Raw genomic sequence first — 24,669 nt, forward strand, 5'->3', positions numbered from 1 at the left:
AGAGCTCCCCACGTTCAGTCTGGCTGGCCTCATGTTACTGAGCGGAGCTGCTCCTGCCGGCTCCGGCCCGGGGCCGCGGGCGCAGGGGAGCGCGGGGGGCGGCCCGGCTGGATCGCGCCGGGGCGCCGGAGGTGCGGGAACCGGCCCAGGAGGGGGCGGCAGCGGCGGAGTGGCCAAGTGGCTCCGGGAGCACCTGGGCTTCCGCGGGGGGGGCGGCGGCGGAGGTGGGGGCAAGCCGGCGCCCCCGGAGCCGGACTACCGCCCCCCCGCACCTTCCCCGGCCGCGCCCCCCGCACCTCCCCCGGACATCTTGGCCGCCTACCGACTTCAGAGGGAGCGCGACTTTGAAGACCCTTACTCCGGGGGGCCGTCCGGCTCCGCTGCTCTAGCCACCCCTGCCGTTCCCGGCCCCACGCCGCCCCCGCGCCACGGCTCGCCACCCCACCGCCTTATTCGGGTCGAGACCCCTGGCCCCCCAGCGCCTCCGCCCGAGGAACGGATCTCTGGACCACCCGCCAGCAGCGACAGGGTGAGTGCCACGCCGGTCGGGGGGTTGCAAGGAGGAGAGGTGGTCGGAGGTCTGGGGCTTTCGAGAGGGACAAAGGTGGCCTGACCGGGGCCGGGCCCCTTGGCGTCACGGTTCCTGGCGGACACGATCTTAGTCCCTGACCCCGGGGCTCGGAGCCTTCATCCACCTTTGTTCAGATTCTCGACCTTCTAATTTGGGACGTGCGCCCCAAACTCTGCCTCTTTCCCTTATTATAGCCCCTGAACTAGTGACCCTCCCCCTCCCAATCTCTGCTCTCCTCATCGCAGACCCCGGAGCCTAATCGGGGAGCCTTTTTCTAACGGGATTTGAGCACGTTTCTCCCCAGTTTATGGCCTTTCAATCCTCTGGGAGCAGCAGCTCACTGCCCTTTGATCTCTGACCCCTCCCCCTCAGGGCAGAGCCAGCACCAAGCTCCACTCCTTCTCCTGTTAAAAAAGCCCAAGCATCCTTGGAGGTGCTGAAGCCCCAGGAAGGAGGTGAAGGCTGGGTTTCTCCCTGTGGACACGGCAAGAGCTGGCCTTTGCCTTACCCAGTGGGACTGGAGCCGGGTGGACTGTTGTTCTCAGGAAGCCAGAACAGGCAGTATGCAGCTCTTCACCAAGGATGCTAACCACTGAGGTCCAGGCACGCCCACTCCTGCACTCCTTCCCTTATCCCCCCAGGTATGCGGACAGTCAGTGCTCAGAACCTGTTGCCCAGAAGGGGCTAAGCAACTGAACCCACTCCTCCTCTCCTCTTGGCCTCCTGCTCCCCGGGTCCACTCTGAGGGTGGCTAGAGCTTTTTGTGGACCTGAAGGCTTGGGGTAGAGAGGCGGGCTGGGCATTCACTGTTTCCAAGAACATCCACTGTGGCTCAAAGGCCCCTGGTAGAGAAGACACCCCCTGCCCAACCTCAGTGCGGCCTTATCCCTCCCTGACAGCTGAAAGTCATCCCCAAGTCCCTGTAGTCCTAAATTCTAGGATGATGACTTGGTGGGCTGCCCTAGCTCTATTGTCCCTCTTCACTTACCCCTGGGAGCTTGCTCTGGGGCTGACTCCCCTCTCCTCAGCAGAGAACACAGTTTTCTTTGATTGGAAAGCAAAGTTGCTGTCTGAATCTGTTGGCTCCAGGGCTGAGGCTTTCAGCTGAGAGTGCGCCACTGTTCTGCCTGATTCTTGGGTAAGAGAGATGTGTCAGGGTCAGAGCAGAAGCCTCAGGAATGTGAATTATTTTTCCCCTAGTTCCTGCCATGGGGCATGGCTACCCATCCTGGGCCAGGACTGTTCGCCTGCAGAAGGAGCCTATGCTTCTTCACATGTCCTTAGGCTCCTCTTCCTAATTTTCCCCGATGGTGGTGGTGGCAGTGAGGCAGAGGGAGCATTAGGCTTTGTTCTTACTATTGATCAGTTAGTCTCCTCCTCCCTGACCACTGCCTGCTGGCATGTGGGCTTGAACTGTCCCTGGCCCTCCTCCTCTCTGTATTGTCTTGGAATGGCCTAACAGGCTGCCCACCAAGCCGTGGGCTCCTCCAGGACAAGGGCCTTATCCTCATATTGTGTCTCCCAAGTGCCTGACACACTGTTTGGCATAAAGAGGGGTGGTGCATAAATATCAATAAGTCCTGAGTGGTGACTCTCCATTGCTAGGGTGACCTGAGGGTCAGAGACTCCCCTAACTGAAGTTCCCCTTGTACACTTCCCCACAGAGACCCCAAGGAAGGGGCTGTGCCCACACAACCATGCAGAAGCCCACAGCCTCTTCTCACCAAGGGCATCCATGCCTCTCCCTGGGTCGTCTCTGTGATCTGTGGGCTGCTCAGACCTTGGATGCTAAGAGGTATCTGACTCCTTTGTCAGCTGCAGGGACAGGAATGAAATCTAGCAGGATTTCCTAGGAGCCACACAATCTGTGGTTTAATGAGTGTGTGAGAAAGACTCAGTATGCCATCTGAGCTGGCCCAAGGGCAGGGAAGCTGACCTGGGGGCTCCCACCATTCAGAGAGAGCAGCTCCACCTCTTCAGGAGCAGAGTTTGGATCTTCTCAGGAAGAGCCCAGACTAGGTACCTGAGCCCCTTAGCCTAAACCCAAGGGTCAGCACCTGCCTGCAGAGCTCACACAGGATTGTGCCTGCTGGATGGTGAGCCAGCCTGGCCCCCGAGGCCCTGCTGAGCTGGTGTTCCTGTCCTGTGTGGCTGCTTTCTCCTTAGTCTCAGCTCCCCCTCCGCTTAGCCTTGCAGGTCCTCTTGGCTTGCTGCTTTTGAGTCTCTTCCTGAGGTGAGATGAGGCTGGGGACCAGGTTTTGCCTTGGGCTGGCTCACTTCTCTCCTTCCACAGGCCAGCAGCTGGTGCTGGGTGGGTCAGAACCCTCTGAGAGGAGCTGGATCATGAGGTTTGATGAAATGGGTGCAAATGCTTCTGTGATGAGCCAGAGAAATTGAAGGGGAATGAGCCCAGTGGATGTAGGGGCTGGAGAGAATAGGCCTCAGACAGGACCCTGAGAGGCCTGGGGGCTCAGGACCATTAGCCTTCTCCCCGTGCAGGGCTCTGGCTGCTGGCCCACCCTGAGACCCACGGCTGCAGTTGGCAGGGGTGCAAGGGTGGCCATCTGGGCAGGCCTGGCAGGGCAGGTGTGGGAGCAGCAGGCAGGCAGAGCCTCGCCATCTGGCTGCAGGAAGACTCCCTCTTGGTACTGGGCCCTGTCTGGCCATCAGGCTATGCTCTGGCAGAGGGGCTAGAGAGCTGTGCCTTCCCTTGCTTTGCTCCCTTTTCTCAGACCTTCAACAGGAAAAACCTGATCTAATTAGGAAAAGGGGATGGGGATGGGAGAGGGGCCCTGGTTGGATGAAGCTTTGAGTTGCCTCTGACCATCTGCACAGTGTGTCCTTTGCCTCCATCATGCCAAGATACGTGTGTGAGAGAAAGAGACAGAGAATGAGAGAGTGAGAGAGCAAAACAGAGAGACAGAGGTGATGTGAACACTAAGACAGTCAGGCACCCTGTATGAATTGAAACTAGGGTTCTTGTTCTTAGCTCACAGAGGGGCTTCTAGGGTTCAAGAACCTCCAGAAATACTGTGCACATATTTGGGGGCATGAGCATTTTTCTGGGAAAAGGCTCACAGCTCTCAGATTCTCACTGGTGTTCACAGGGCCCGAAATATTAAGAACTTTGAAGAATAGATACTGTACCTCATAGATGGTTTTCACATGGACTTGGATCCTCTGGGCCCAAGTTTGGAAACGAGTGAACAGATAGGCGGGAAGAAGAAAGTGAAGGATACATTCCGGATGTCAGAAGATGAACAAGACATGCCTGCCCTGGGATTAGGAGGGCAGGTAGGGGCCCTCCCTGGCCAGTGTTCATTGAGTGTTTTGAGTATCATTAAGTTACACTGGCCTAGGCGCTGAAAGAGACTCGCCACCTAGAAGACCGAGTCCTTACCTTTTTTGAGTTTGTTTCCTTCTTTGCTTTAATTTTCTTTCATATGACTTGCACAGAGTCTAGAGGTCTGGTTCGTTTATCTCACACGTGTCCTTGGGTCCCCTGATGGAGGAAAGGAGGAGGGTTCCGGTCAAAGGATCTGAACTTTGTGGCCTGTGCTGTTGTTGGTGCCACTGCCACTGGTGCTTCGAGGAGGGCTGAGGCCCGCAGGCCAGTCCACCCTATCCACTGCTGCCTCCTCGTGCTGCAGCACTCCCTCCCTCTGGAAGACAACTGCGGCTTGTTGGCTTGGGCAGTGACTCAGTGACACTGCAGCCCTGGTGCTCCACCCTTTGGGAGCCAGGAACAGCTGGGACCCTGTGACCCTGGATGGAGCAGCTGGCTGGGGCCCGGGACTTGGAGGGCTACCTGCAGCCTACTCCCGTTGCCCTGGAGAACCAGTGTGATATGATATGAGAGTGGAGGTGGGGCCCAAACCCTGCATACAGTGAGCCTGTGGGGCTTGCAGAGCCAGGGGCTCAGCCGTGTGGCTTCATAGCACCTCAAGGTGCTTCACTCTTTGGGAAGTTGTTTTGTGTCTGTCACTGTGAGCTCTTGGAGGATCCAGGAATTTGTCCTTTGTATTTAATAATATAATCGTGGACATTTACTGAGCCTCCACCTTGTATCTAGTACAATTTGAAGCAGCTGATGTGTATTAGACCAGTTGATCCTTACAACAACCCTATGAGGACAAATCTGTTATTATTCCAGCATTACGAAAAGGGAGACTGAAGCACAGCAATGTTAAGTCACGCTTGCAAGGTTTCACAGCTAGTTAGAGAGCTGAGGTTCCCAGCTGGGCAGCCTGACTCCAGACTGGCTGCCAGCTCATGTATGGGACCTTTGCACGGGACCTTTGCACCTGCTGAGAGGAGGCCTGCAGAGAGAGGAAGTATCCACTGAGCATTTGCTAATGAACCAGGGGAAGGAGGCTCTTAAGGAAGGAATGAGGATTGCATTCTGTGCTGAGTTCACCATTTCCTGAATGCTGAAGGCCAGCACTTGCCACCCAATCCCAAAGTGGCTTCGGACATGCCTTATAAGGGTCTTAAAAGGTTTGGTAGCATCAATTGCATGTCTGTGATGAATGTTTTACAAGCATGGCATTGCTTTGTTATTAGAAAAGGATAATAACAAATTTGTTTCACGTGAAGGAGTTTCCCTGGCAGATAAAATTGGGAAGGGCATTCTAGTAAGTGGGAACAGAAAGTGCAAAAAGTTCAATCTTGAGGAAGGTAAATATCAATAGTACACCATTTCCCAGACTGACAGACTTTCAGTGGAAAAGGGATTTCATGGTTAAATAGTTTGGAGAAATGCTGAATTAAACAAAATTAAGTTAGTCTTTTGGTTGCAGGACTTCTCAGAGCCTTTAACATGCTAAGGTGTATTTTAAATCTACGAATAGAGGAGAGAAGATGCTACATGTCCCAGTTTTTCTAGAAAATCTGTGGCAAGGCAATGAGACTCAAGAGACCTGGGTCTCTGTCTTTCTTGTCTCTGCTACTGCAAGCTGTGCACCCTGGACAAGCACCTGAACTCTGGGGTCTTAATGCCTGAATAAAAGAGATTATCATCACGGCAAACATTTATTGAGCACTGACTCCTCCTTGCCAGCCTCTGGGCCAAGGACTTTTTACATTCATTGTCCTCTACTCAGTCCTATGAGGTAGGTGCTAATACCATCCCCATTCTACAGATTAAAAAACCAGAGGCTTCCAGACATTAAATATAAACTAAAGAAATGGAGAAAAGGGACAGTGGTAGACTTCGGGTACTTTGCAGAGCCCAAATCCCGTGACATGTGTCTCCTTTGCTCCCCTGGCCTCAAAAGCCCCACAAGTGGGGTGAGAAACTCGTAGCAGGGCCCAGCTGCAGAGTGGAGGGTTCAACCAGATGGTGGGCCTGCCAGCTACCTCAGGAGAGGCCTGGGCAGGAAGGAGAGGCAAGGCCTGACAGCTGCTTTGGGAGGAGCACTGCCCCATTGAACAGGTGCAAGACCAGGGTCCTGGAGGCACCCTGCCACCCTCCTGCAGGAGTGGAGGGAGCCATGGGGCCCTCTGGGCAGAGCTACTTACCTACTAGTTTGGAAGTATTTCAGCATTTCAACAGCGTACCAGAGGATGTGCCTAAATATCAGCCCTGGCTTTAGGTGCCTTCCCTGCCAGTTCCTTCCTTCTGCCCTTGAGCCAAAGGCTTCGATCCCTATCAAATGTGGATTCTCCTGACAGGCTGCTCCTACAGCCCCTACTGGTCGGTCAGGTCAGAGTTAGGATGAATGGGGATCTGAGAGTCTGTGTCACTCCAGAAGATGGAGTCTGGGTAGAAGGAGGCCTTTCGAGCATCCAGTAAATGCGCACTGAGCACCTACTGTGTGCCAGGCCCTCTGATGGATGCCGTATACACAGTGAGCACGGCAGAGTCAGGTAGAGGGCCCATAAACAAAGTAAATCATGATAGAGCAAAGGTGTCAGAAGCCTACAGGGGCAGCTTCCCCACACGGAGCAGTTTTGCCTCTTCACGTGACCTAGAAGCCACTGGGAAAGCAGGTCTGGTCTCTGACACGTCCTCTATGTCCAGGTCGGGTGCCCCAGCAGGTGTCTCTGCTGCTGCTCCCGACCCGGCCCCGTGGGTGGCTTCTCTAGGCGCCCCAGCCCAGGGCGGAGGCCAGGGCTTCCTGGAGCAGGGTGTGGAGCCAGGAATGGAACAGAGGAGCCATTGAGCTGCCCACAGAGCTGCCACCTGGGTGCCCATGGGCCCCGAGCTGCCACGACTGGCCCAGGACTCCAGTGGGAAGGGCGCTGCCTGCAGCTCTGACTGGGCTTGCTAAGGGAAGGCAAGGGGGGCTCTGTGGAGTTGGGGAGGGGGGCCTGGGGCTTGGGCCAGGTGCTTCTACTTATTGAGCAGCTTCCAGGGACTCATACGCCGTGTTTGACTCCCCAGCCAGATTCATGCTTCCTCCTCTCCTGAATGAACAAGGAAAAGTGCTCCCTTTGTCCATTCTTCCTTCCTCTTTTATATGAACTGATTTAACAGATATTTACTGAGCACTTTTAGGTATTGGGAATTTAGCAATGAACGTGGTTCCTGCCCTCAGGAAGTTCACAGTCTGCAGGAAGACAGATAATAAAACAAGTATTTACTACACAGTGTGCTGATAGCCCAGCACAGAGGCCCTAACCAGACCTGGAGGGAGAATGGAAGGCTTTCTAAAGAAAAATAATCTGATCCAGGTAAAGGGAAAGCCTTTGAGAGAAGAAAGAGATTATAGAGCTTTCAGGTAACAAAGTAACCTAGGGTGGGTAGCGAGAACCCAAAGAGCAAAGTGGAATCTTTAAATCCCTTTAACTTTGGACTTGTTCTTTTGGCACTGGAGAGCCATTGCAAGGTTTAAGGGTAGCACATTTGTTGATTCAGTTACTGTTAAGTAGCTGCCACTTATGAGTGTAAGGCTGGGTGCCGACCTGGGTGGGTACCCAATGGGCTGGCTCCAGAGCCCCTTGGTCAGGTGGGTGAGACTGTGGGTGCCCGTTGGCCTGGGGTGAAGCAGCTCGGGGTAGGAGTGGATTCCTTTTCTGCACTTCCTGCAGGAAGGGGGACTCGCAGAGCGGGGGGCGGGGGGCGCTGTAATGGGAAATAGGCAGTGATCTAGCAGTAACATTTTTCTAGTGCCCACTGTGAACCAGGTGCTTACTGGAGCTGGAGGGACAGAAGTGACAAGGAGCCCCAGGCCAGTGGATGTTCTGGTGGAGGTGATGGGATGATCTGAGATGGTGGTCTTCTCAGAAGCAGGCAGAGATTCGAGGGAGGTAAAGGAGCTGGGGGTCTTGACTGGAACAAGGTGAAATGAGTAGGACCTGAAGAACTGATGCATGAGATGGTAGGAGCTGTTGGGACACTCTTGAGACCCCTAGAGGGGCCAGTGGGGGTTCAAGGAACATGCAGAAGGGGGCTCTGAGGTGGGAAGTTTTCTTTCTCCATTTCCGCCTTGGTAGGGGTCCCAGGTCCTGTAACCCAGGACAGGTGGTCATCCCCACAGCCTCCCTGCCCAACTGTCTCCCACAGTCCTGATCTGGACCAGAACCAAAGCCTAGACCGAGAATAGGGGAAAGGCAGGAGTGGCCCCTTCCCCATGCCGCAGGCCCCAGAGCTACCTCTTGTCAACGCCTGGCAACCGGGTGTGCAGTGTTCTCCTGCCCCAAGGTGCAGTTAGCGTGCAGCAGGCTGTGTTCTGTCTCTGCCTCAGCAGGTCCCCCCAAGCCTGTGCCCAGCTTGGAGAAAGGCTTTCTTGCCCTCAGCTGTGCCCCACCCCGAGCACCTTAAGCTCCTCTGCAGGGTGTGCGGCTTGCAGCCTGGGATGAGGAGGGCCAAGACCATACCTTTCCTGTCCCTGTCCTCCAAGAGCCTGGGGGATTTCAGCAGAGCCCAAACCCTGGCTTTCTCAGGGCTATCCTAAGGTGGTCTCTCTCCCAGGACAGCCAAGATGCCCAGTGGTAGCAGGCTGGCAGCATGATTTTGCACAAAGGGCACAGGTTGCAATCCTGGTTTCTCCACTTATGTGGAATGGACTTGGGCGTGTTGTTCCCTACCTGCCCTGAGCCTCCATTTCCTTAAAATGGGGATAATAATTCCCACATGACATTGTGAAGGATGTTGTGAGGATAAACCAGTGAACTGTGGCATAAACTCAGTATCTTCCTTGAAGGTCAGCAAATACTTATTTGTTTAGCATCTGGGAATGCAATGCTAGGCATAGACCAAGCTAATCCCCCAGTTGCCTACTGTTCCCTGCTTATTCTTTGAACTCCAGCACCTTTATAACCATGTCTCTGAATTAATTCCCTCTGTTAGGCCACCTGGTATAGGCTCTGGTCCTGCCTGGACCCTGAATGAGGCAGGCCTTAAAGCCCAGAGCCTCATCCTGTCCATTTAGCCTAAGGAATGGGCCAGAGGCACAAAATTAACAGAAAAGAAAGATGTACCATTCTGTTGGCAGCCTAGTGGGGACCCCTGCAAAGGAACAGCCAGAGCTTCTCCCCATCCAAGCTCCTGGGCAGCCAGCCCAGGACTCCTGCTCCCATGGACAGAGCATCCTGGGAAGAAGCAGAGCTGTCTCTCAGACGTCTGAAGCTTGCTCCCCTCACTCTCTTCCCAAAGCTAGCAATTCTAGAAGACTATGCGGATCCGTTTGATGTTCAGGAGACCGGTGAAGGCCCAATAGGAGCTTCAGGAGCCCCAGAGAAGGTCCCCGAGAATGACGGTTACATGGAGCCCTATGAGGCCCAAAAGATGATGGCCGGTGAGTGATGGAGTTTGGGGTGGGGGTGGGGTTGGGGGTTGCTCCCTGAGGCTTGAGTATCTGCAGAACAGGCTCTGGGACCCACAAGTCTAAGTACTGATTCCTTGGTCCCTAGAAAATATGGAGAAAGCCTTTGCTGGGTCTTTGGGGAGGGTGGCCATTGTCTTCAAGATAGTCATTTTGGAGAAGAAGCTGGGACTTGTGGTGCCTGAGACGTGAGGTGCTAGAGAAGGCCATACAACCAAAGGGCAGACAACAGAAGCATTTGGGATAGTCACGAATGACAAGCTAGTGGTGTGGGCTGGGGGTCGTTGATCCCAAGAAGAGAATCACTAGCTTTAGGGAAGGTGATGGGTCTGAAATGATGGGACCTCGAAGCGAACATCTATGGCAATTGGAAACACATGACTAGAAATGCAGATGCAATGCACATGAGATTGGGCAAGTAGTTCAAGGAGTGAGGGCAGGGAGAAGTGAATGAGACCTGGCCCTGGGGAACAGAGGTCAAGAAAGCATCCAGGGAAAGGGAACAATGTGGGTGATCAGAGAGGAGGCCAGGGGTGAATCAGTGTAAGCCAAGGCCCCAGGGAAGGATGACAGGAAGGTTTGTTCAGGGGCAAATAATCTTAGTGCTGGGCATACAGGAGAGCTAAAATGAGAGAGGCCAAGAGGGGGTAGTGCAGGTCTTGAAGGCTCAAATGAGGCATCTGGACTTGCTCCAAACATGGGAAGGGAGCCATTATGGATTCTTGAGCAAGAAAGGAACAGGATGAATGTGGCATTTTTGGAGGATTACTGAGGCTTTGGTGTACAGAACACACTAGAAGAACTGGGCATCAGAAAGATGAGTTAGGGGGCTTCCCTGGTGGCGCAGTGGTTAAGAATCCGCCTGCCAATTCAGAGGACACAGGTTCGAGCCCTCGTCTGGGAAGATCCCACATGCCGCGGAGCAACTAAGCCCGCGCACCACAACTACTGAGCCTGCGCGCTAGAGCCCGTGAGCCACAACTACTGAAGCCCACGCACCTAGAGCCTGTGCTCTGCAACAAGAGAAGCCACTGCAATGAGAAGCCCGCACACTGCAACGAAGAGTAGCCACCACTCGCCGCAACTAGAGAAAGCCCACGTACATAGACCCAACTCAGCCAATAAATAAATTAATTAATTAAAAAATAAGAAAGATGAGTTAGTAGGCTATCGTGGAAATTGTTGAGGCTTTAAGGGACCAATAATTAACACCCCTTTCTTCCCCTCTGAGCTTGGAAATAACTGAGGAATAGGATTAAGGAAACAGATAGATGGAGATAGCAATGCCAGCTTTATTACTGATAAAGTTGACTGGAGAACATTACTTAGCTATGTCACCAGAATGACATAGCTAAGAATACTTCACCACAGAATTAAACTTGCCTACTCAGGCTTGGGCAACTCAGGACAGCTATAGGCCCCTGCATGGGGGCAGGAGGAGAAAGAACCAGAACGTTCTCTCTCTGCAAGTAGGCAAATCTGGGAAAGAAAGGAAGCTTCCACTGGCCAATCAGATAAGCTGTTCTCCCTCCCTGGGAGAGGTGGGTGAGGGAGCAGAGAGCAGTAGGGAGTGTCATTCCATGGAGCCCCTGAAACATGAGCCTGTAGATTGGAGGTTCACCCTAGCAGTAATCTAGACGTGGAGAGTTGAGGGGGAGAGTCATCAGGTATTGGCACTGAACACATGGGATTCAGAGAATGAAGGAGGGCCAGGACCAAGGAGAGCAGTGTAGTAGACAGAAATGGAGAAAGTGAGAGGGCGGCTACTGTATTTAGATGAGAAGGGTGTAGACCCCCAGGAGGTCCATGAGTGTCGTGGAATTGTATGTGAAAATGCGCACATTTTTCTGGGGAGTAGCTCCATAGCTTTTATCAGATTTTCACTGGGTCAGTGATCCCCAAAAGAGGATCACAGAACAGACTAGAAGAATTTTGGGGGAAAGCAGTGAGTTTGAAACATCAAAGTGAAACATTTTTATGGCAGTTGGAAACATATAGATGCAAAGGGTGCCATGAGACTGGAGAGTGAGAGCAGGGAGAAATGAATAAGATTTGGCCCTGGCGGACAGAGACCAAGAGAGGATCCAGGGAAAGAGACCAAACGGGGGTGATGGGAGAGGAGGACAGTCCATGAAAATGACTTGTCCAAAGGGGACAGTTTCAAGGAGGGGGTGGTCAGCAGTACCTGAGCAACAAAGAAGGATTTTCTGATTGCAAAATGACATAACTTGGGACACAAGGAAATAAATGGATCTGAGTAGCAAGGAGATGGACCCTGCCTCAGTTTCCTAAATGTGTAAGCCTCAGCTCCCCAGCCCTTGTTGGCCATTGCAGGATCTTTTTTCTGTCTTTCACTCTGGTGCTTCTCTGCCCCTGCCTCTGTTGGGTCCCATGCTTTTGGAACCCTAGAGGTGTTCTGAGGGTGAGGGACCCCAGATGTGTGGTCACTGGGCTCCCCCCACAGCCAGCATCTCCTCTGAAGGCTTGTAGCTGGGGAGTGCTACTGGGGGCGCTGAGCCAGGCAGCCAGGACTGCTCACACCTTCCCTCCTGCCTTGCCCTGGCAGAGATCCGGGGCTCCAAGGAGACAGCAGCTCAGCCCTTGCCTCTGTATGACACGCCCTATGAGCCAGAGGAGGAGGAGGGGGCCACCCCGGAAGGTGAGGGGGCCTCCTGGCCCCGGGAGTCCCGCCTGCCAGAGGATGATGAGAGGCCCCCTGAGGAGTATGACCAGCCCTGGGAGTGGAAGAAGGAGCGGATTTCCAAAGCCTTTGCAGGTGAGTCCTGGGTGGAGAGGGCAGGTCTGCTGAGGCCTCTGAGCAGCTTTCCAGGCTCAGGGGGATGGGAGGAGTGGACTTGGGATGGGGGTGGGGGGCAGGAGCTGGGCTCAAGGGAAGTGCAGTTGAGTTGCACCATGGAGAGTGGTGAGTTGGGCGGTGTGGACACAGAACTGTGTGCAGGGTCAGGGATGACTCCCTGCATCACCACCTCTCAGAGGCCAAGAGGCTTGAGCCACTTCCATCTTTTGGGAGGCGGTGTATATTTAAAAATAAAGAAATTCCAAACAAAATGATAAAACTTGTGGCATATGTTAAATACGTACACGTAACAAAGGAAAGCATTGACACTCCAGACAGTGAAAACCCACTGTGTGTATAGCCTAGCCCCAAGGGTATTTCTCAGGAGCAGGAACCAGTGGGGAGAGGGAGAAATCATCAGGTTTCTCCTGTACCAAGCACCCCAGTGTCCATCCCAGGCCCGGAGTCCAACATAGAGAGGGCCTGAGTGGGTGATACAAGAGCCTGGTACAAGAGCCTTGTTCAGTGAGAACATAAAGGACTTCAGTGCCGTTAGACCTCATTCCTACTCCCATGTCTTCCTCAGCCCTCCTTGGGCAAGGAGCTCATCCTGGAGCTGGACCCGGCTCTCCACTCTGTCCTCCCCACCCCAGCAGCCAGACTGGGAAACCACAGGTTCCTAATTTGTTTCCCGTAAAGCGTGCACCATTGAGGATGGGCCGTTTGTCTCCCGAAGTCTCCTTGGAGAATCAATACTGTTTGAGTTGCTTAATGGGAAAATCTATGCTCCTCATTAGGAAACCTGTTAGCAGTCCTGCAGCCGCCAGTGGCATGGCTCTCCTAATTGTCAAGGCTCAGGATTGAGGGTGTGGTGGGTAAATTTCAATAAAACATCTGCTCTGGCTTCTGAGTTTTCCTGACAGCCTGAGGCTGGGCTGTCTCGGTCTCGCTGCACATGAGTTCCCAGGCTGCAGGCGAAAGGGGGAAGGGAGGCAAGGTGGGGCATGCCAGGATGCTGTGTGGGTGTCCAGGTATGATGCTGGGGAGTATGGGCAGCTCCTGGTCCTGCTTTTCCCTCCCTTCCTGGGCCCTTTGGGCCCTGGAGGCTTGTGAGAGGTCAAATAAAGGGGACCTGTGGGGCTGGCAGAGCAAGACCCTGTGTCTGGCTGTTTGCTCCTGGAGCCTCCCACCTGCCATGGTGCAGTCAGTGTGGCTCCGCCCAGTCCTCTGAGAGTCCTTTTCTTCCCTCAGAAGCCACCCCTGCCTCTGCTCTGACCCTCCTTTCTAGGCTGTCCTGTGTCCTGGCTCTGGGTTTTGGTGTCTCAATCTCTGCCTCTCTCTGTCTCTGTCCCTGTCTGTCTCTCTTCTCCCTGCTGCTACTGGCTCCAGTTGACATTAAGGTCATCAAAGACCTACCTTGGCCTCCACCGGTGGGACAGCTGGACAGCAGCCCCTCCCTTCCCGACGGGGACAGGGACATCTCCGGTCCAGCCTCACCCCTCCCTGAGTCCAGCCTGGAGGACGGCAGCGGTGGGTCCTTTGGGGGCTTCTGGCCAGGGTGATGTGTCCTCTCAGCCCTCAGGCCCTGTGGATTGGGTTGGAGAAGCAGAGAGGTGGGGCAGAGTTCAGAGAACCCAGGAGGAATCTCTCTTGCCCTGGAGGAAGATGGAAGGGACAAAGTACATGTTCCTCCCTCCCCTAAAGGGATGGGGAAGGTATCTCCTGAGGGAGGCCCCTTCCAAATATCTTTCCCCCCCATGCCATAAAAATCCATTATTCTAAATTCAGTCTTTTGGGCAGAGCTCTGCCTGACCAGATCCCTCAGCAGTGCAAATAACGCCTGAGGCAGGGGTGATGCTAGCACAGGAAGTTAAAGGAGAGGTTTGATCTTTGTATCTGGTGACTGGAAAGACAATGAGGGCTTGAAAGTGCTAGGGGGCGGAAAAAAGACACTGAACACTTCATCTACTTTCAGTTTTACCCAGAATGGGCAGCCAGGGATGTGCTTGCATCTGTGCATACGCACACGTGCATGAGCACCTGTTTGTACATTTGTGCGTGGGTGTGAGTGGGTATTTTGTAAATACAGGCTGAAGGAGGGTCTCTGTCATCTGTGCATGTGTGCTCGTGCCCATTTGGCTCACTGGCTTCAGCCCTCCCTGGGCAGGCTCAGCGGTCATGCCTGTCCCAGTCTGGGAGGCCAGAGCTGCCTCTGCTGGGCTTCTGTGGGTGGGGGAGGGGAGCCTGTGGGCCGCGACCTTGGGGGCGGGGGAGGGGCGGGCTGGCTGGCGGCTTTGGGCAGGATTAGCCTGTCAGGATGGCACCAAGGGGAGTCAGATAATTGTTCTCAGATCGATAAGTCATTTCTACAGAACGGCTTGGCAGGGTGATTTGGAGAACGGTAATGAACTCTTGAGGAGGAGAAAGAAACAATATTATCAGCACTGAAGCCACCCTGAGGGGGATGGAATAAGGGAAGGCAGTCAGCTCCTCCAGAGGGAGGAGCTTAAGTGGTTTCTCATGTTGCTGTCTTCCCTCTCCTGCCATGGTGTGGGGACTGGGAGGCCCTGTGGCACAGGAGAGCTGAGCCCGCCCCCGCCCCACCCAGGGATGGACCTAGGATACTGTCCCTAGAGCTGGTCAGGCTCATGAGCACGCCCCACCCTTCCAGAACATTCCTTTGCCCCCTTTTGGCTGGAAATGGGGATGGAGCACTGGCTAGTCTATAGGGCTCTATCTCTAGGGTCCTCAGAGTCTATGACTGGTATGTCCCCCACAGCCCAGTTTGAAGGATCTGAGAAGAGCTGCCTGTCACCTGGCCGGGAGGAGAAGGGGCGGCTCCCTCCCCGACTCTCTGCAGGGAACCCCAAGTCAGCCAAGTCCCTAAGCGTGGAGCCCAGCAGCCCCCTGGGGGAGTGGACAGACCCAGCACTGCCTCTGGAAAACCAGGTGTGAGTGTCTGTGTCCAGCTGGGGACTCTCCCCTCCCTTCCCCTCCTGGCACCGGCTTGCCTGCAGGGGACACCCAGAATGGGTGGGCCTGGACAGCGAGGGACCCAGCAGAGATGCCCCCCTTCCTCTCTCTTGTCCTTAGCTGGTACCACGGGGCCATCAGTCGAACAGATGCCGAGAACCTGCTCCGGCTGTGCAAAGAGGCCAGCTACCTGGTGCGCAACAGTGAGACCAGCAAGAACGACTTCTCCCTGTCCCTCAAGTGAGTGGGGCCTGCTGGCTGGTGGCTTTAGGCAGAGTGAGCCTGTCAGGATGACTCCAAGGGGAATCGGTGGGAGGATAACCAGCAGGACAGGAGGAGCCGCCAGTATCTCTCCCATGCCCAGCCAGGCTGGGGAGAACTTCATCCCCTGTGAACATGTGCCAACTCTGTGCCAAGCCCTGGGCATCTGGAGAGGTCTGAGGCTCAGCCCCGGCTCCCAGGGAGCGCAGAGTCCATTGGGGGAAGCAGTCAAGCTATAGAGTGCAGCTTAGAAGGGTTCTGTCACTTTCTAGCTCTGTGGCCTGGGGCCCCCTTAACCTCTCTGGGCCTCAGTTTCCTTATAAAATGGGAGAATAATCATATCTGACTTACAGGGAAGGATTAAATGAAATAAGCACTTAGCATAGTGCCAAGTGCTTAATGAATTATCACTATCATCATTATTAACGGAAGCCCAAGATGTTCTACAAGTACAGGCGAGGAGATAGGAACTTTGCCTGTGGGACTCAACAGGGTGAGATGGAGGCTGGGTGCTGGGAGGAGGATGGAGCAGTGGACACAAAGCTGTTCTTGTTCACTCTGAAGAAGAGGGCAGAAGGTCTGGGTGCTAGCGGCTGACAACTGGGCTTTAAAGGGTCCTGGAAGAGGCAGGGGAGGCAGGGCTCCTCCTCCTCCTCCTTAGCCTGCCACTCTGGGCACAGATACAGAGACCAGCATCAGCCTCCCAGGTTCTACTGGCAGGATGGCTAGTCCTCTCCTCAGTACCTAGGAGTTCTGCCTGGTAGAACCTGCACCCCACATAGCAGCCTGTCAGAGTGCTGTGTCCATTCACATCCCCCATCATTACTGGGGCATCTGTACCACTTCCTGTCACATCTTCTAGGGGGCATTAGAGTACAGGTACACCCCCACTTCAGACATATCCAATATATGGAAATTTGGGAGTATTAAACAGATACACTGGAGGATAATTATTCAACTTCACTGCAAGATAATGGAAAAAATGCCAGACTATAGTCAGATAACCTGAATTTCATTCTTGGTTTTAATAAAACTAGCTGTGTGGGGCTTCCCTGGTGGCACAGTGGTTGAGAGTCCGCCTGCCGATGCAGGGGACACGGGTTCGTGCCCCAGTCTGGGAAGATCCCACATGCCGTGGAGCGGCTAGGCCCGTGAGCCATGGCCACTGAGCCTGCGCGTCCGGAGCCTGTGCTCCGCAACGGGAGAGGCCACAACAGTGAGAGGCCCATGTACGGCAAAAAACAAAAAAAAACAAAAAAAACTAGCTGTGTGACCTTAGCCAAATCACTTAACCTCTCTGGACCTCGGTTTCTACCTTTGCAAAATATGTCAATGGATACCTCTTAGGTTTCTTCCACCTCTTATGCTGGGGGAGTCTGCAAATTATAACATCAAAGGAGCATTTAGGAAAAATTCATTTGTCAGAAATTTGATCTACATAACTTCAGAATGTGTATTGCTTTAAAAATTATAGTTAAGATTCATAGAGCATCTACTATGTGCCAAGCAGCATACATACCATCTCCAAACCAGCTACCATCCTGCAAGATCTCTTTTTTATAGAAAGAAAATCGATTCAAAGAGGTATGTGACTTGCTCAAGGCCACCAGCTAATAAAGTGCCCAGAGCAGGATCTGAACCCAGCTCAGGCCAACTCCAAGAACCACACTGTTCCATTACACAGCTCCACCCCCCATCAAGTCTGGTATGGTCCAAGGCAAGAAGAGACACGAGCAGAGCAGAGCAAAGCAGAGCCTGGGCCCTGCCTTATCCTGAGGAGTGAAAGGGGGAGGCCGGCCTGGACACCGCTCCAGCCCAGGCTGATCAGGCCCTGCCAGCATCTGTCTGCCAGAGCCTCGTTTACATATAAATGGCTTCTCTGAAATACAATTATGGTTTCTCTTCTCTCTGTAATGGAAGGGCTTTCACTGGTAATTAAACAGCTTCCTCCAAAAGCCATGCCAGCCCTAGCCCTGCTGCCCAGCTAGTCCCACCTCAGTTCCCTGAGGGTCAGGCAAGGGCTCTGCTGTGTCTTAATGGACCCTTGGGACTTCGTCCCAGGAGGTCAGTTATCCAGGTGTGGAGGCTGAGCGCTCAGCTGCCAACTCAGTTCTCTGGCCACTTGTTGCCCTTTTTGGCCAGATCTGTCCCTGAAGGAGAAGATACAATGTACAGTTTTCAGGAGAGGGGATTCTGTCAAGTGGACTGTGGGGAGGGGCTGTCCCCAAACTGTGGAAGCACAGGGCCTACCCTGATGCCCATAGCCTTGGGTCTGGGTTTTGGCATAGGGCAGACAGGGGAGGGCAACCACTCACTGCCTCCCCTCTCTACTGCCCCAGGGGCTGTATGTGTTCCTCAGGCCCTTTGCTCTTTTCCCCAGGGCCTTCGTGGTCACTGTCAACTTCAGCCGTTATCTCAGCCCTGCAGATGAAGGATGGTCCCACACCCTGACACACACGCCCAGGCTTTAGGGAACTGTACCCTGGGGGCGGGGGAGGGAAGGATGGTGTTAAGGGCCTGTTTTTTTCCTCCCAACCCTTTCCTCTTTAGTCTCCCCACTCTCTGTGCTTTCTCACTTGTGGCCCTAGTGAAATGGGACCAGTCAGAGCCCTCTTTGTATACAGACAGGGGAAGCAAGTGAGGGGGTTTGCCAGCCTCACCTCTCAAGGGTGGCAAACCTCACGAGGAGGCAGCCCCCTCCCCAGTCCTACCTCCCACACCAGCTTCTGAGCCCTGCTCTTGTCCCCAAGTAAGCTCTGACCAGCAGAAACAAGTACTCGGGCTTCAGGGCTCTCCCAAGCATGGTTTCCCCATTGCCTGTTTGGAGTTTCAGACCTGGGGCCTGGCCGACGAGGCCTGTGGTAGTTTGAACAAACGTTCTTGCTGGGAGCTGGCCAGAGCTCTGAGCAGCAGGGTCCTTGTCTTGTGGGCAGAGCTGGGCACTGATGCTGATTTCCTGGATTGTGGTGGGGAGATGGGAGAGGCAGTGGAGCATGTCCTCTCTGAGGGAGGGGATGGAGCTGCAGCCTCACAGATGATGTCAGCCCAGGCAGAAGAGCTGGATAGATGAGCTGGGGGATTGGCCCAAGGCCCAGTTAGCAGGAGGGTGAAGGGATGTCCCCAGGACAAGGCAGCTGAGTATTCCCAGATTTGGGGGTGATGTCCAGCTCCCTCTCTCCCCTAGTCTCTGCAAGAGAGCCCCAACCAAGATCTGCCTGGTTGGTTGTCGCATGTGTCCACCCACTGTCCTGCCAAGGGTGTCTGTGTTCACGAGGCACCAGGAGCTCCCCCCCCACAGATGTCCTCCCCCACAGCTCAAGGAGGGGGAGGGTAAACTGGCCCTGGTCACATAGGCTGGGGGAGGTGCATAGGCTGAGGCAGGAGCGACTGGATCCCAGGGTTGGGGGGTGGTGCTGATAGCTTGTTTCCACCTGCATATTCTTGGCACACCCAGTGCCCTCACCACAAAGCCAGTACCTACTGCTGCCTACTTACAAAATCCCCTACATCCCCTCCCTGCTTGCTGGACTGACCTCCACCTTTCCTAGTTGCCTCCACTGTCAGCTGGCTTGGAACAACCATGTTTGCAGCGGGTGGTGGGGTGGTAACGATGACCGGAGAGGGCCCCACTCACCAGGGTCTCCCCTCCTCTTCCCAGGAGCAGTCAGGGCTTCATGCACATGAAGCTGTCCCGGACCAAGGAACACAAGTATGTGCTGGGCCAGAACAGCCCGCCCTTCAGCAGCGTCCCTGAAATCGTGCACCACTACGCCAGCCGCAAGCTGCCCATTAAGGGGGCCGAGCACATGTCCCTGCTCTACCCCGTGGCCATCCGGACTCTGTAGGTGTGAGGCCTGGGCATTGTGACAGATCTGGACCCAGCCCTGTGCTCATCCCCTGGCTGAGGGCTGTGGCCCTTCCTGGGCCACATGATCTCTCAAACCTTTCTTGGCCCTCTCCCTGGAATCGAGTGGCAGCTGGAGATTCCTTAATTTATTCTAAAGGGAAGGACTACTGGAGCCTTGGAATAAGAGGTAGTCTGGAGCTGAGGATAGAGGACTCCCTGGGGAGAAAGGATAGCCCCTGGAGGAAGGGATTTCAGAATCGCTGATCTCCTGAGGAGTTTAAGATAGACAGCTCCAGCCTCTTTCTTCCCCTAGGGCAGAGGTGGCGACCTCCACCCTCTTTACCCAGGGGTGGAGGGGTGGATTGGGAATGGAGCTGGACGCGGGCCTTCGGGGTGCTCTAACCACCTCTCCGCCTACACCCCCAAACCATCGGCGGGCTCCGCCGGAGTCTGGTGCGGGGCTTCGGGGAGACGGCATTGGGCGGGGGGAAGGAGGGGAAGGGCTCGGCCGGAGGGAACTTGTACAGGCCCGGGGCCGCCCCGGCTCTGGGCCAGAGGCAATAAATAAACCCAGTCCTGCCAGGCACAGCCGCTTCCGCGCCTCCAGCGCCGCAGCTCCCTCCTGCCCCCTCCTCCATTCCCCCCCCCCCCCCCCGGGCTGACGGGGGAGGGAGTTGAGCGAGCACAGATTCTGTTTATAAATCAGCTCTGGAGCGGACACAGGCGGCTGTGAAAAGCACTTTCGAAGCATCAAGTTCCTTCCTTTGACGAGATGTCAAAACATCCCCCCTCGCCCCCACCCCGGCTTGGGGCACCAGAGCCGGCCTGCCGCGCGGCGCCCCCTCCCCGCCGCCCCGACGAGCGCGGCTCCCAGAGAGCGCATCTAATTTCCTGCCAACAGCCATTTGTCTGGGAGGAGGGGAGCCACGGAGAGACAAAGAGGCAGCGCGCCAGGCGGGAGGGAGCGGGGCGCCCCTGCCACGCGGAAGCCGCACGCCGGCGGAGGCGGGAAAGCTGGCGGGCCGACTGCGTTTCCTTTCCAGAGGAAGCGGGGGCCTGCCGCGCCTCCCGCGGCCCCGGGCCGATGGGTCCGACCCCGAGACCTGAAGCCGGCCAGCCTGGGCCCGGATCTCCCTCGTGGCTGTGGCGCCTGGCGGGGCCGTCCGCGCGCGCCCCCTGATGGCCGCGCCTCTACCGGAGGGGCCACACCGCCCGCGGCCCTGGCGGCCCCCCAGCCCGCGCCCGCAGCTGGAACTCGCCGAGACCTGGGGCCCAGTCCCTGGGGAATACCACCGGGCCGCCAGGCGGAGCTGCTGTCAAACCACTCCAGGCCCGCCCTCCCGCTCCCGTGAGCAAGCTGAACAGAAGCTCCCAATGACCGATGACCCGCTGAACTAACACCCTCGGGTCGGCTGCCCAGTCTGAGAGCCTCCTCCAGAACGGATACCTGCAACTCCCAAGCGTGGTGTGAAGCACGGGAATTTGGATTTTCTAATCCAGTGGCTCGTTTCTCGAAATCGAGGATATGTGATCTGACGAATGCAAGAATTCTGTGGGGACAGTGGAAAGGATCACTTGAAATTGAGTCCTGCTTCAAACATTCCATCATAGAGGTTGCCCTATGCTTAAGTAGACTTGGAGGGCATTCAGTTATTTTGCAGATGAGAAAACAGAGGCCCAAAGAGGTTAGGTGATGTGCTCATCAGTCTCCTTGCTGTCATCTCACTACACAGAAGACTCATACAGGCACTCATACAGGTGCTCCACCCTCCCATGGCTCAGAGGACCAGGAGTAACTGAGGTCCTGGGGCAAGCCAGTGAACTCTGGCTCCCTGTAGACTCCTGCTGTGTCTTGCTACGCTGCTCCCTTCTTTGTGCCCAGCCCACCATCACCAGAAGCCCTCACACCTCCCTCTGCCCCTCCTGACCAGGCCTCAGGAGTCCCACACTAGCCACCCTGAGAGGCCCTCTGTCAGGAAAGGTGCCCCTGAGCAGGGGAAGGGGTCTCTAGCTGGGGCGCTTGGCCTTGGAGGGGTTCCCTTAGTCAGTGGGTACAGGCAAGCTCAAAGAGAACGTGTGGACCAGCCTCGGTGAGCTGGCTGCGTGAGGACCCCACCCTGCAGCAGAATAAAGAAACCCTAAGGCAGGAAAGTGGCTTATTTATAAAAGGCTATTAGAGCAGGAAGAGGAGAGAAGAGCTGAGGAGCACTGAGGCCTGTTGGGGCAAGTTTTGACTACAGTACACGTTTAAAAAGTTGGCAGAAAAGATCAACTGTGCTGTTAGAATGGGGTGCTGAGGGGGTCCTGTAAATTGCTCTCTGTGGGTCTACCCTCTACCCTCTCTAAGGCATTTGCCAGCCGTTTTGACAGTGGGGAGCTCAGAGGAGGGGAGATTTGGGGGAAGGGGTTTTAGGATGCCAGCATCTGTGCTCCCACTTCATCCTTAGGCTCACAGTCCCCTAAACACACACACACACACACACACACACACACACACACAATTTTTCTGCTCCAGTTTTTTGATTTTTTTTCTTATTTTGGAAGAAGAGGTGTCACTTTGCCCCAAAGCAATAATAGCTCTCCTACCTCCCAACATCTAGTCCCCACACAGTGCCTTGCATTTCTCCAGGCTGAGAGCTTCCAGGCCTGGGAGTCCCTGAACCCGCATGAGGTGACTAACCATGGCCACCTGGACCAAGGTTGGGAGGTGCGAATGGGGAGACGGCTGAGGGAGCCAGAAACAGGAAAGCTACAGGTGAGGTATGGGGCCAAACCTCTGCTCAGCTGGGCAGTGGGCAGAGGCCCTGGGCAGGAGGCCTAGAAGTTCTCATGATGGTAGGAGAAATGAATCCCATCCTGCCTGTTGATGAGCTGACAGGCCTTTTCCACATTCTTGGTCATGCCACGGGGGTCACAGCTAAACACCCCGATCTTCTGGACCTGTTGGAGGAAGAAGTGAAGGCTAGCTCAGTGTTCAGAGGGAGGGCTAGTCCTTGGTGAGGACCATTCCGTGTTCCTGATGAAGGTTTGCTTTGTACCATGCATGGTGAGGGCTGCCTCAATGTTTATAAAACTAACTCAATTTTGGTAGACTTGCTCTCTGTGCATCCAGCCTTTACCGTTTTCCAACGCATTTGCTAGCTTCAGGTGCAAGATCAGTGTTTCCAATAGGGGCCAGGTTAATCAATGTCCAAGTTGAGGACAGTTTAGTGTCTCATTGAGGGCTAGCCCAGTTTTTATGAGAGTGTGGCTAGCATAGTGTTCGTGGTGAAGGTTAGCTTGGTGTCCAAGGTGAGGGCTGGACAGCATTAGTGGTAAGGATAATTCTGAGTCTATGGTGAGGACCAGCCCAACCACCAAGCCTTTCCTTCTGGACAAGGCATCACGGCTTCAGAGGTGGCAAGTCCCTGCTGCCTGATTCCTCCCTTTGCCCCTCAGGGTGACCCACACCTCTCCCCTTCCATTCCATTACCCCACCAATATCCCTGGGGGTGGATTCTCCTTCCCCTATGGAGCAGGTTTGGGAGCTTTGCTCAGACCCCAAACAAAGGTGAAGAAAACCTGAATATGGGGTGGGACTGACCTTTGGGTGGACCTCCTGCAGAGAGTCGAAGAAGGGTTCGAAGGGGGGTCAAAGTGGGTGATGGAGCGCAAGCCCGTGAACAGACTCCGGTTCAGCACCTTCTGGAAGTGCCGCTCACAGATGTACTGGGGGAGGGAGTAGAGGAGGAAGGTCACAGCCAGGCAGAGCCAGGGTCAGCTCCTAGTCCAGATGGCGGTCCACCCACCTGCCTTGGCCATCCTTACCCTCAACCCACATACCCACTGAGCTGCCCTGCCTGGCCGGCCCTGATGTACCAGCATGGTGGTCCTGAGGTCAAACTTCTCAGCCAGCTGGGTGATGTAGATGTGCACGGACACCAGGTCCTGGTGGTCATTCTCCTCCACCCCCCAGATGATGTCAGCCAGCCACTCAAACCGCCGCTGGGTCCGTGTCACCCAGATGAAGTAGATCTGGGGACAGGGCTAGAGCTTGGGACCCAGCTCATCTCAGGCTCCCTACACCCCAGGAATCATCACACCAATAGAAGTCTTCTGGTCTCTAGCAGCTTGTGCCTCTCCCAAGATAGTCTGGGGAGGTGGAAATGTATGGGGCCACAGGGCCGTGCTCTGAGGCAGAAGATGGTGTTGCCCCAGGGCACAGAGCAGTGGAAGTGAGCAATAGACTGGGGCCATGAGAAAGGAGCCTGTCAAGTGAGCTGAAGGTCTGTTGGGGTGGGAAGCAGCTTTCTCTTGCCGAGCCTGACCTTCCACTCCCTCCAGTGGGCCCTGCTCAGGCTGCTAGGCTCCCAACCTACAGGCTGCCCAGAGGCAGAGGGTCCCGCTAAGGGGTATGTCACAGAACAGCCTCTGGAAAGACCCAGCTGGCTGCCTGGAGTGGATGGGCATGGGCTCAAAGAGAGACCAGGGGAATGGAAGCTGCCCCGGGGGGTACCCACCTCCAGCTTCTGATGGGGAGAAAAGGGGCTGTGTGAGTTAAGAGGCAGAGACAGAGCTGGTACGGACAGAGTGGCAGGGGAGCTGTCACCCTCTGAGTGCTGACAGCATACAGGCTGGGCCTCTGCCTGCTGCATTCCTGTGGCCCTGACTCACCTGCCAGGCCCAGAGAGACAAGCAGGGGCCTGCCACCAGGGCCAGGGTGAGGCGAAGGGGCCTGGTGTGGAGGAGCCTCAGGGCCTGGGCTGTGCTCCTAGAGCCATCCAGGCCCGCCAGCCCTGCCTTGCTGCCTCCCCTCCTCTTCCTCTTGAGAGCAGAGCCAGTTTCACTTGTGCCCCACCCCAAGTATGCCCTTCCCTCTCCCGACCGGACCGGACAGTGCTTCAAGTGCTGGCTTCCTCTCCAATGCTGCCTGGAGGGACTCTCAGAAGCACATCGTACGTGGGGCACCCCCTAACTGAGGGAAGAGCCTGGAAGGCATCAGCAAAACAACTCTGTCCCTTAGGGTCCAGGAATACCCCGAGTCCCTTGGGGTCAGGCCAACTCAGCCTTTCCCAGACCAGGGAGGCCAAGGACAGAGGCAGGAGACAGGTTCAGATGGACACAGTGATAGGGAGCAGGGGGCCAGGGGCTGGTGGGAGGAGGGGACACTCACCTTCCTACAGAACACTTGGCAGCTGACCGATGACTTGGTCTTTGAGGATGGAGGCAAAGGGGGTGACCCCAATGCCCCCTCCCACCAGCACGGACACCTCAAACTTACGCCACTCCTGGTGGCCCTCTCCAAATGGTCCATCAAGGCACAGCTGCAGGGAGGGGAGTGTGTTTGAGTTAAGTTCGGCTACCACCATAGTTCTGAAGCCAGAAATGGGAGGCAGGGAAATGCAGGTAGGTGTATGGAGTGGGGAGTAGTGGGGGGCTTGTAGCATCATCTGGAAGAATCGGTCTCTGGATA

General features: G+C 55.3%; 3 protein-coding genes across 13 annotated transcripts in view; 1 reads left to right on the forward strand and 2 right to left on the reverse strand.

The window, feature by feature from the left end:
• The window catches only part of SLC28A2 (solute carrier family 28 member 2), a 221,766-nt gene extending 208,078 nt beyond the window's left edge, over nt 1-13,688 (reverse strand). Inside the window, exons 1-3 of the mRNA XM_049706058.1 lie at nt 13,553-13,688; nt 3,972-4,073; nt 1,560-1,704 (exon numbers count right to left, since the gene is read on the reverse strand). The gene's annotated coding sequence lies outside the window, so the exon portion shown is untranslated. The remainder of the gene's footprint in view (nt 1-1,559; nt 1,705-3,971; nt 4,074-13,552) is intronic.
• SHF (Src homology 2 domain containing F) lies at nt 1-24,540 on the forward strand. Of its 11 annotated transcripts, none has more exons than XM_049706062.1 (7): nt 2-529; nt 9,171-9,312; nt 11,906-12,115; nt 13,526-13,666; nt 14,916-15,087; nt 15,230-15,349; nt 16,934-19,022. In XM_049706062.1, the coding sequence occupies exons 1-7, from the start codon at nt 32-34 to the stop codon at nt 17,151-17,153; spliced, it is 1,503 nt and encodes a 500-aa protein (XP_049562019.1). In that variant the 5' UTR covers nt 2-31; the 3' UTR covers nt 17,154-19,022. The 11 variants fall into 11 exon arrangements, with proteins under 11 accessions (XP_033264283.1, XP_049562019.1, XP_033264281.1 ...); XM_033408390.2 differs by having other exon boundaries at nt 17,055-19,022; XM_033408391.2 differs by lacking the exon at nt 16,934-19,022 and adding an exon at nt 19,029-24,540 and having other exon boundaries at nt 5-529.
• The window catches only part of DUOX1 (dual oxidase 1), a 20,287-nt gene continuing 17,652 nt past the window's right edge, over nt 22,035-24,669 (reverse strand). The window contains 6 exon segments of the mRNA XM_049706067.1: nt 22,035-22,157; nt 22,801-22,850; nt 22,853-22,925; nt 23,076-23,231; nt 24,370-24,406; nt 24,408-24,520. Of these exon segments, the coding sequence (XP_049562024.1) occupies nt 22,035-22,157; nt 22,801-22,850; nt 22,853-22,925; nt 23,076-23,231; nt 24,370-24,406; nt 24,408-24,520 (552 nt within the window).

The sequence above is a fragment of the Orcinus orca genome, chromosome 2 (genome assembly GCF_937001465.1).
Source record: "Orcinus orca chromosome 2, mOrcOrc1.1, whole genome shotgun sequence".
NCBI lineage: Eukaryota > Metazoa > Chordata > Mammalia > Artiodactyla > Delphinidae > Orcinus > Orcinus orca.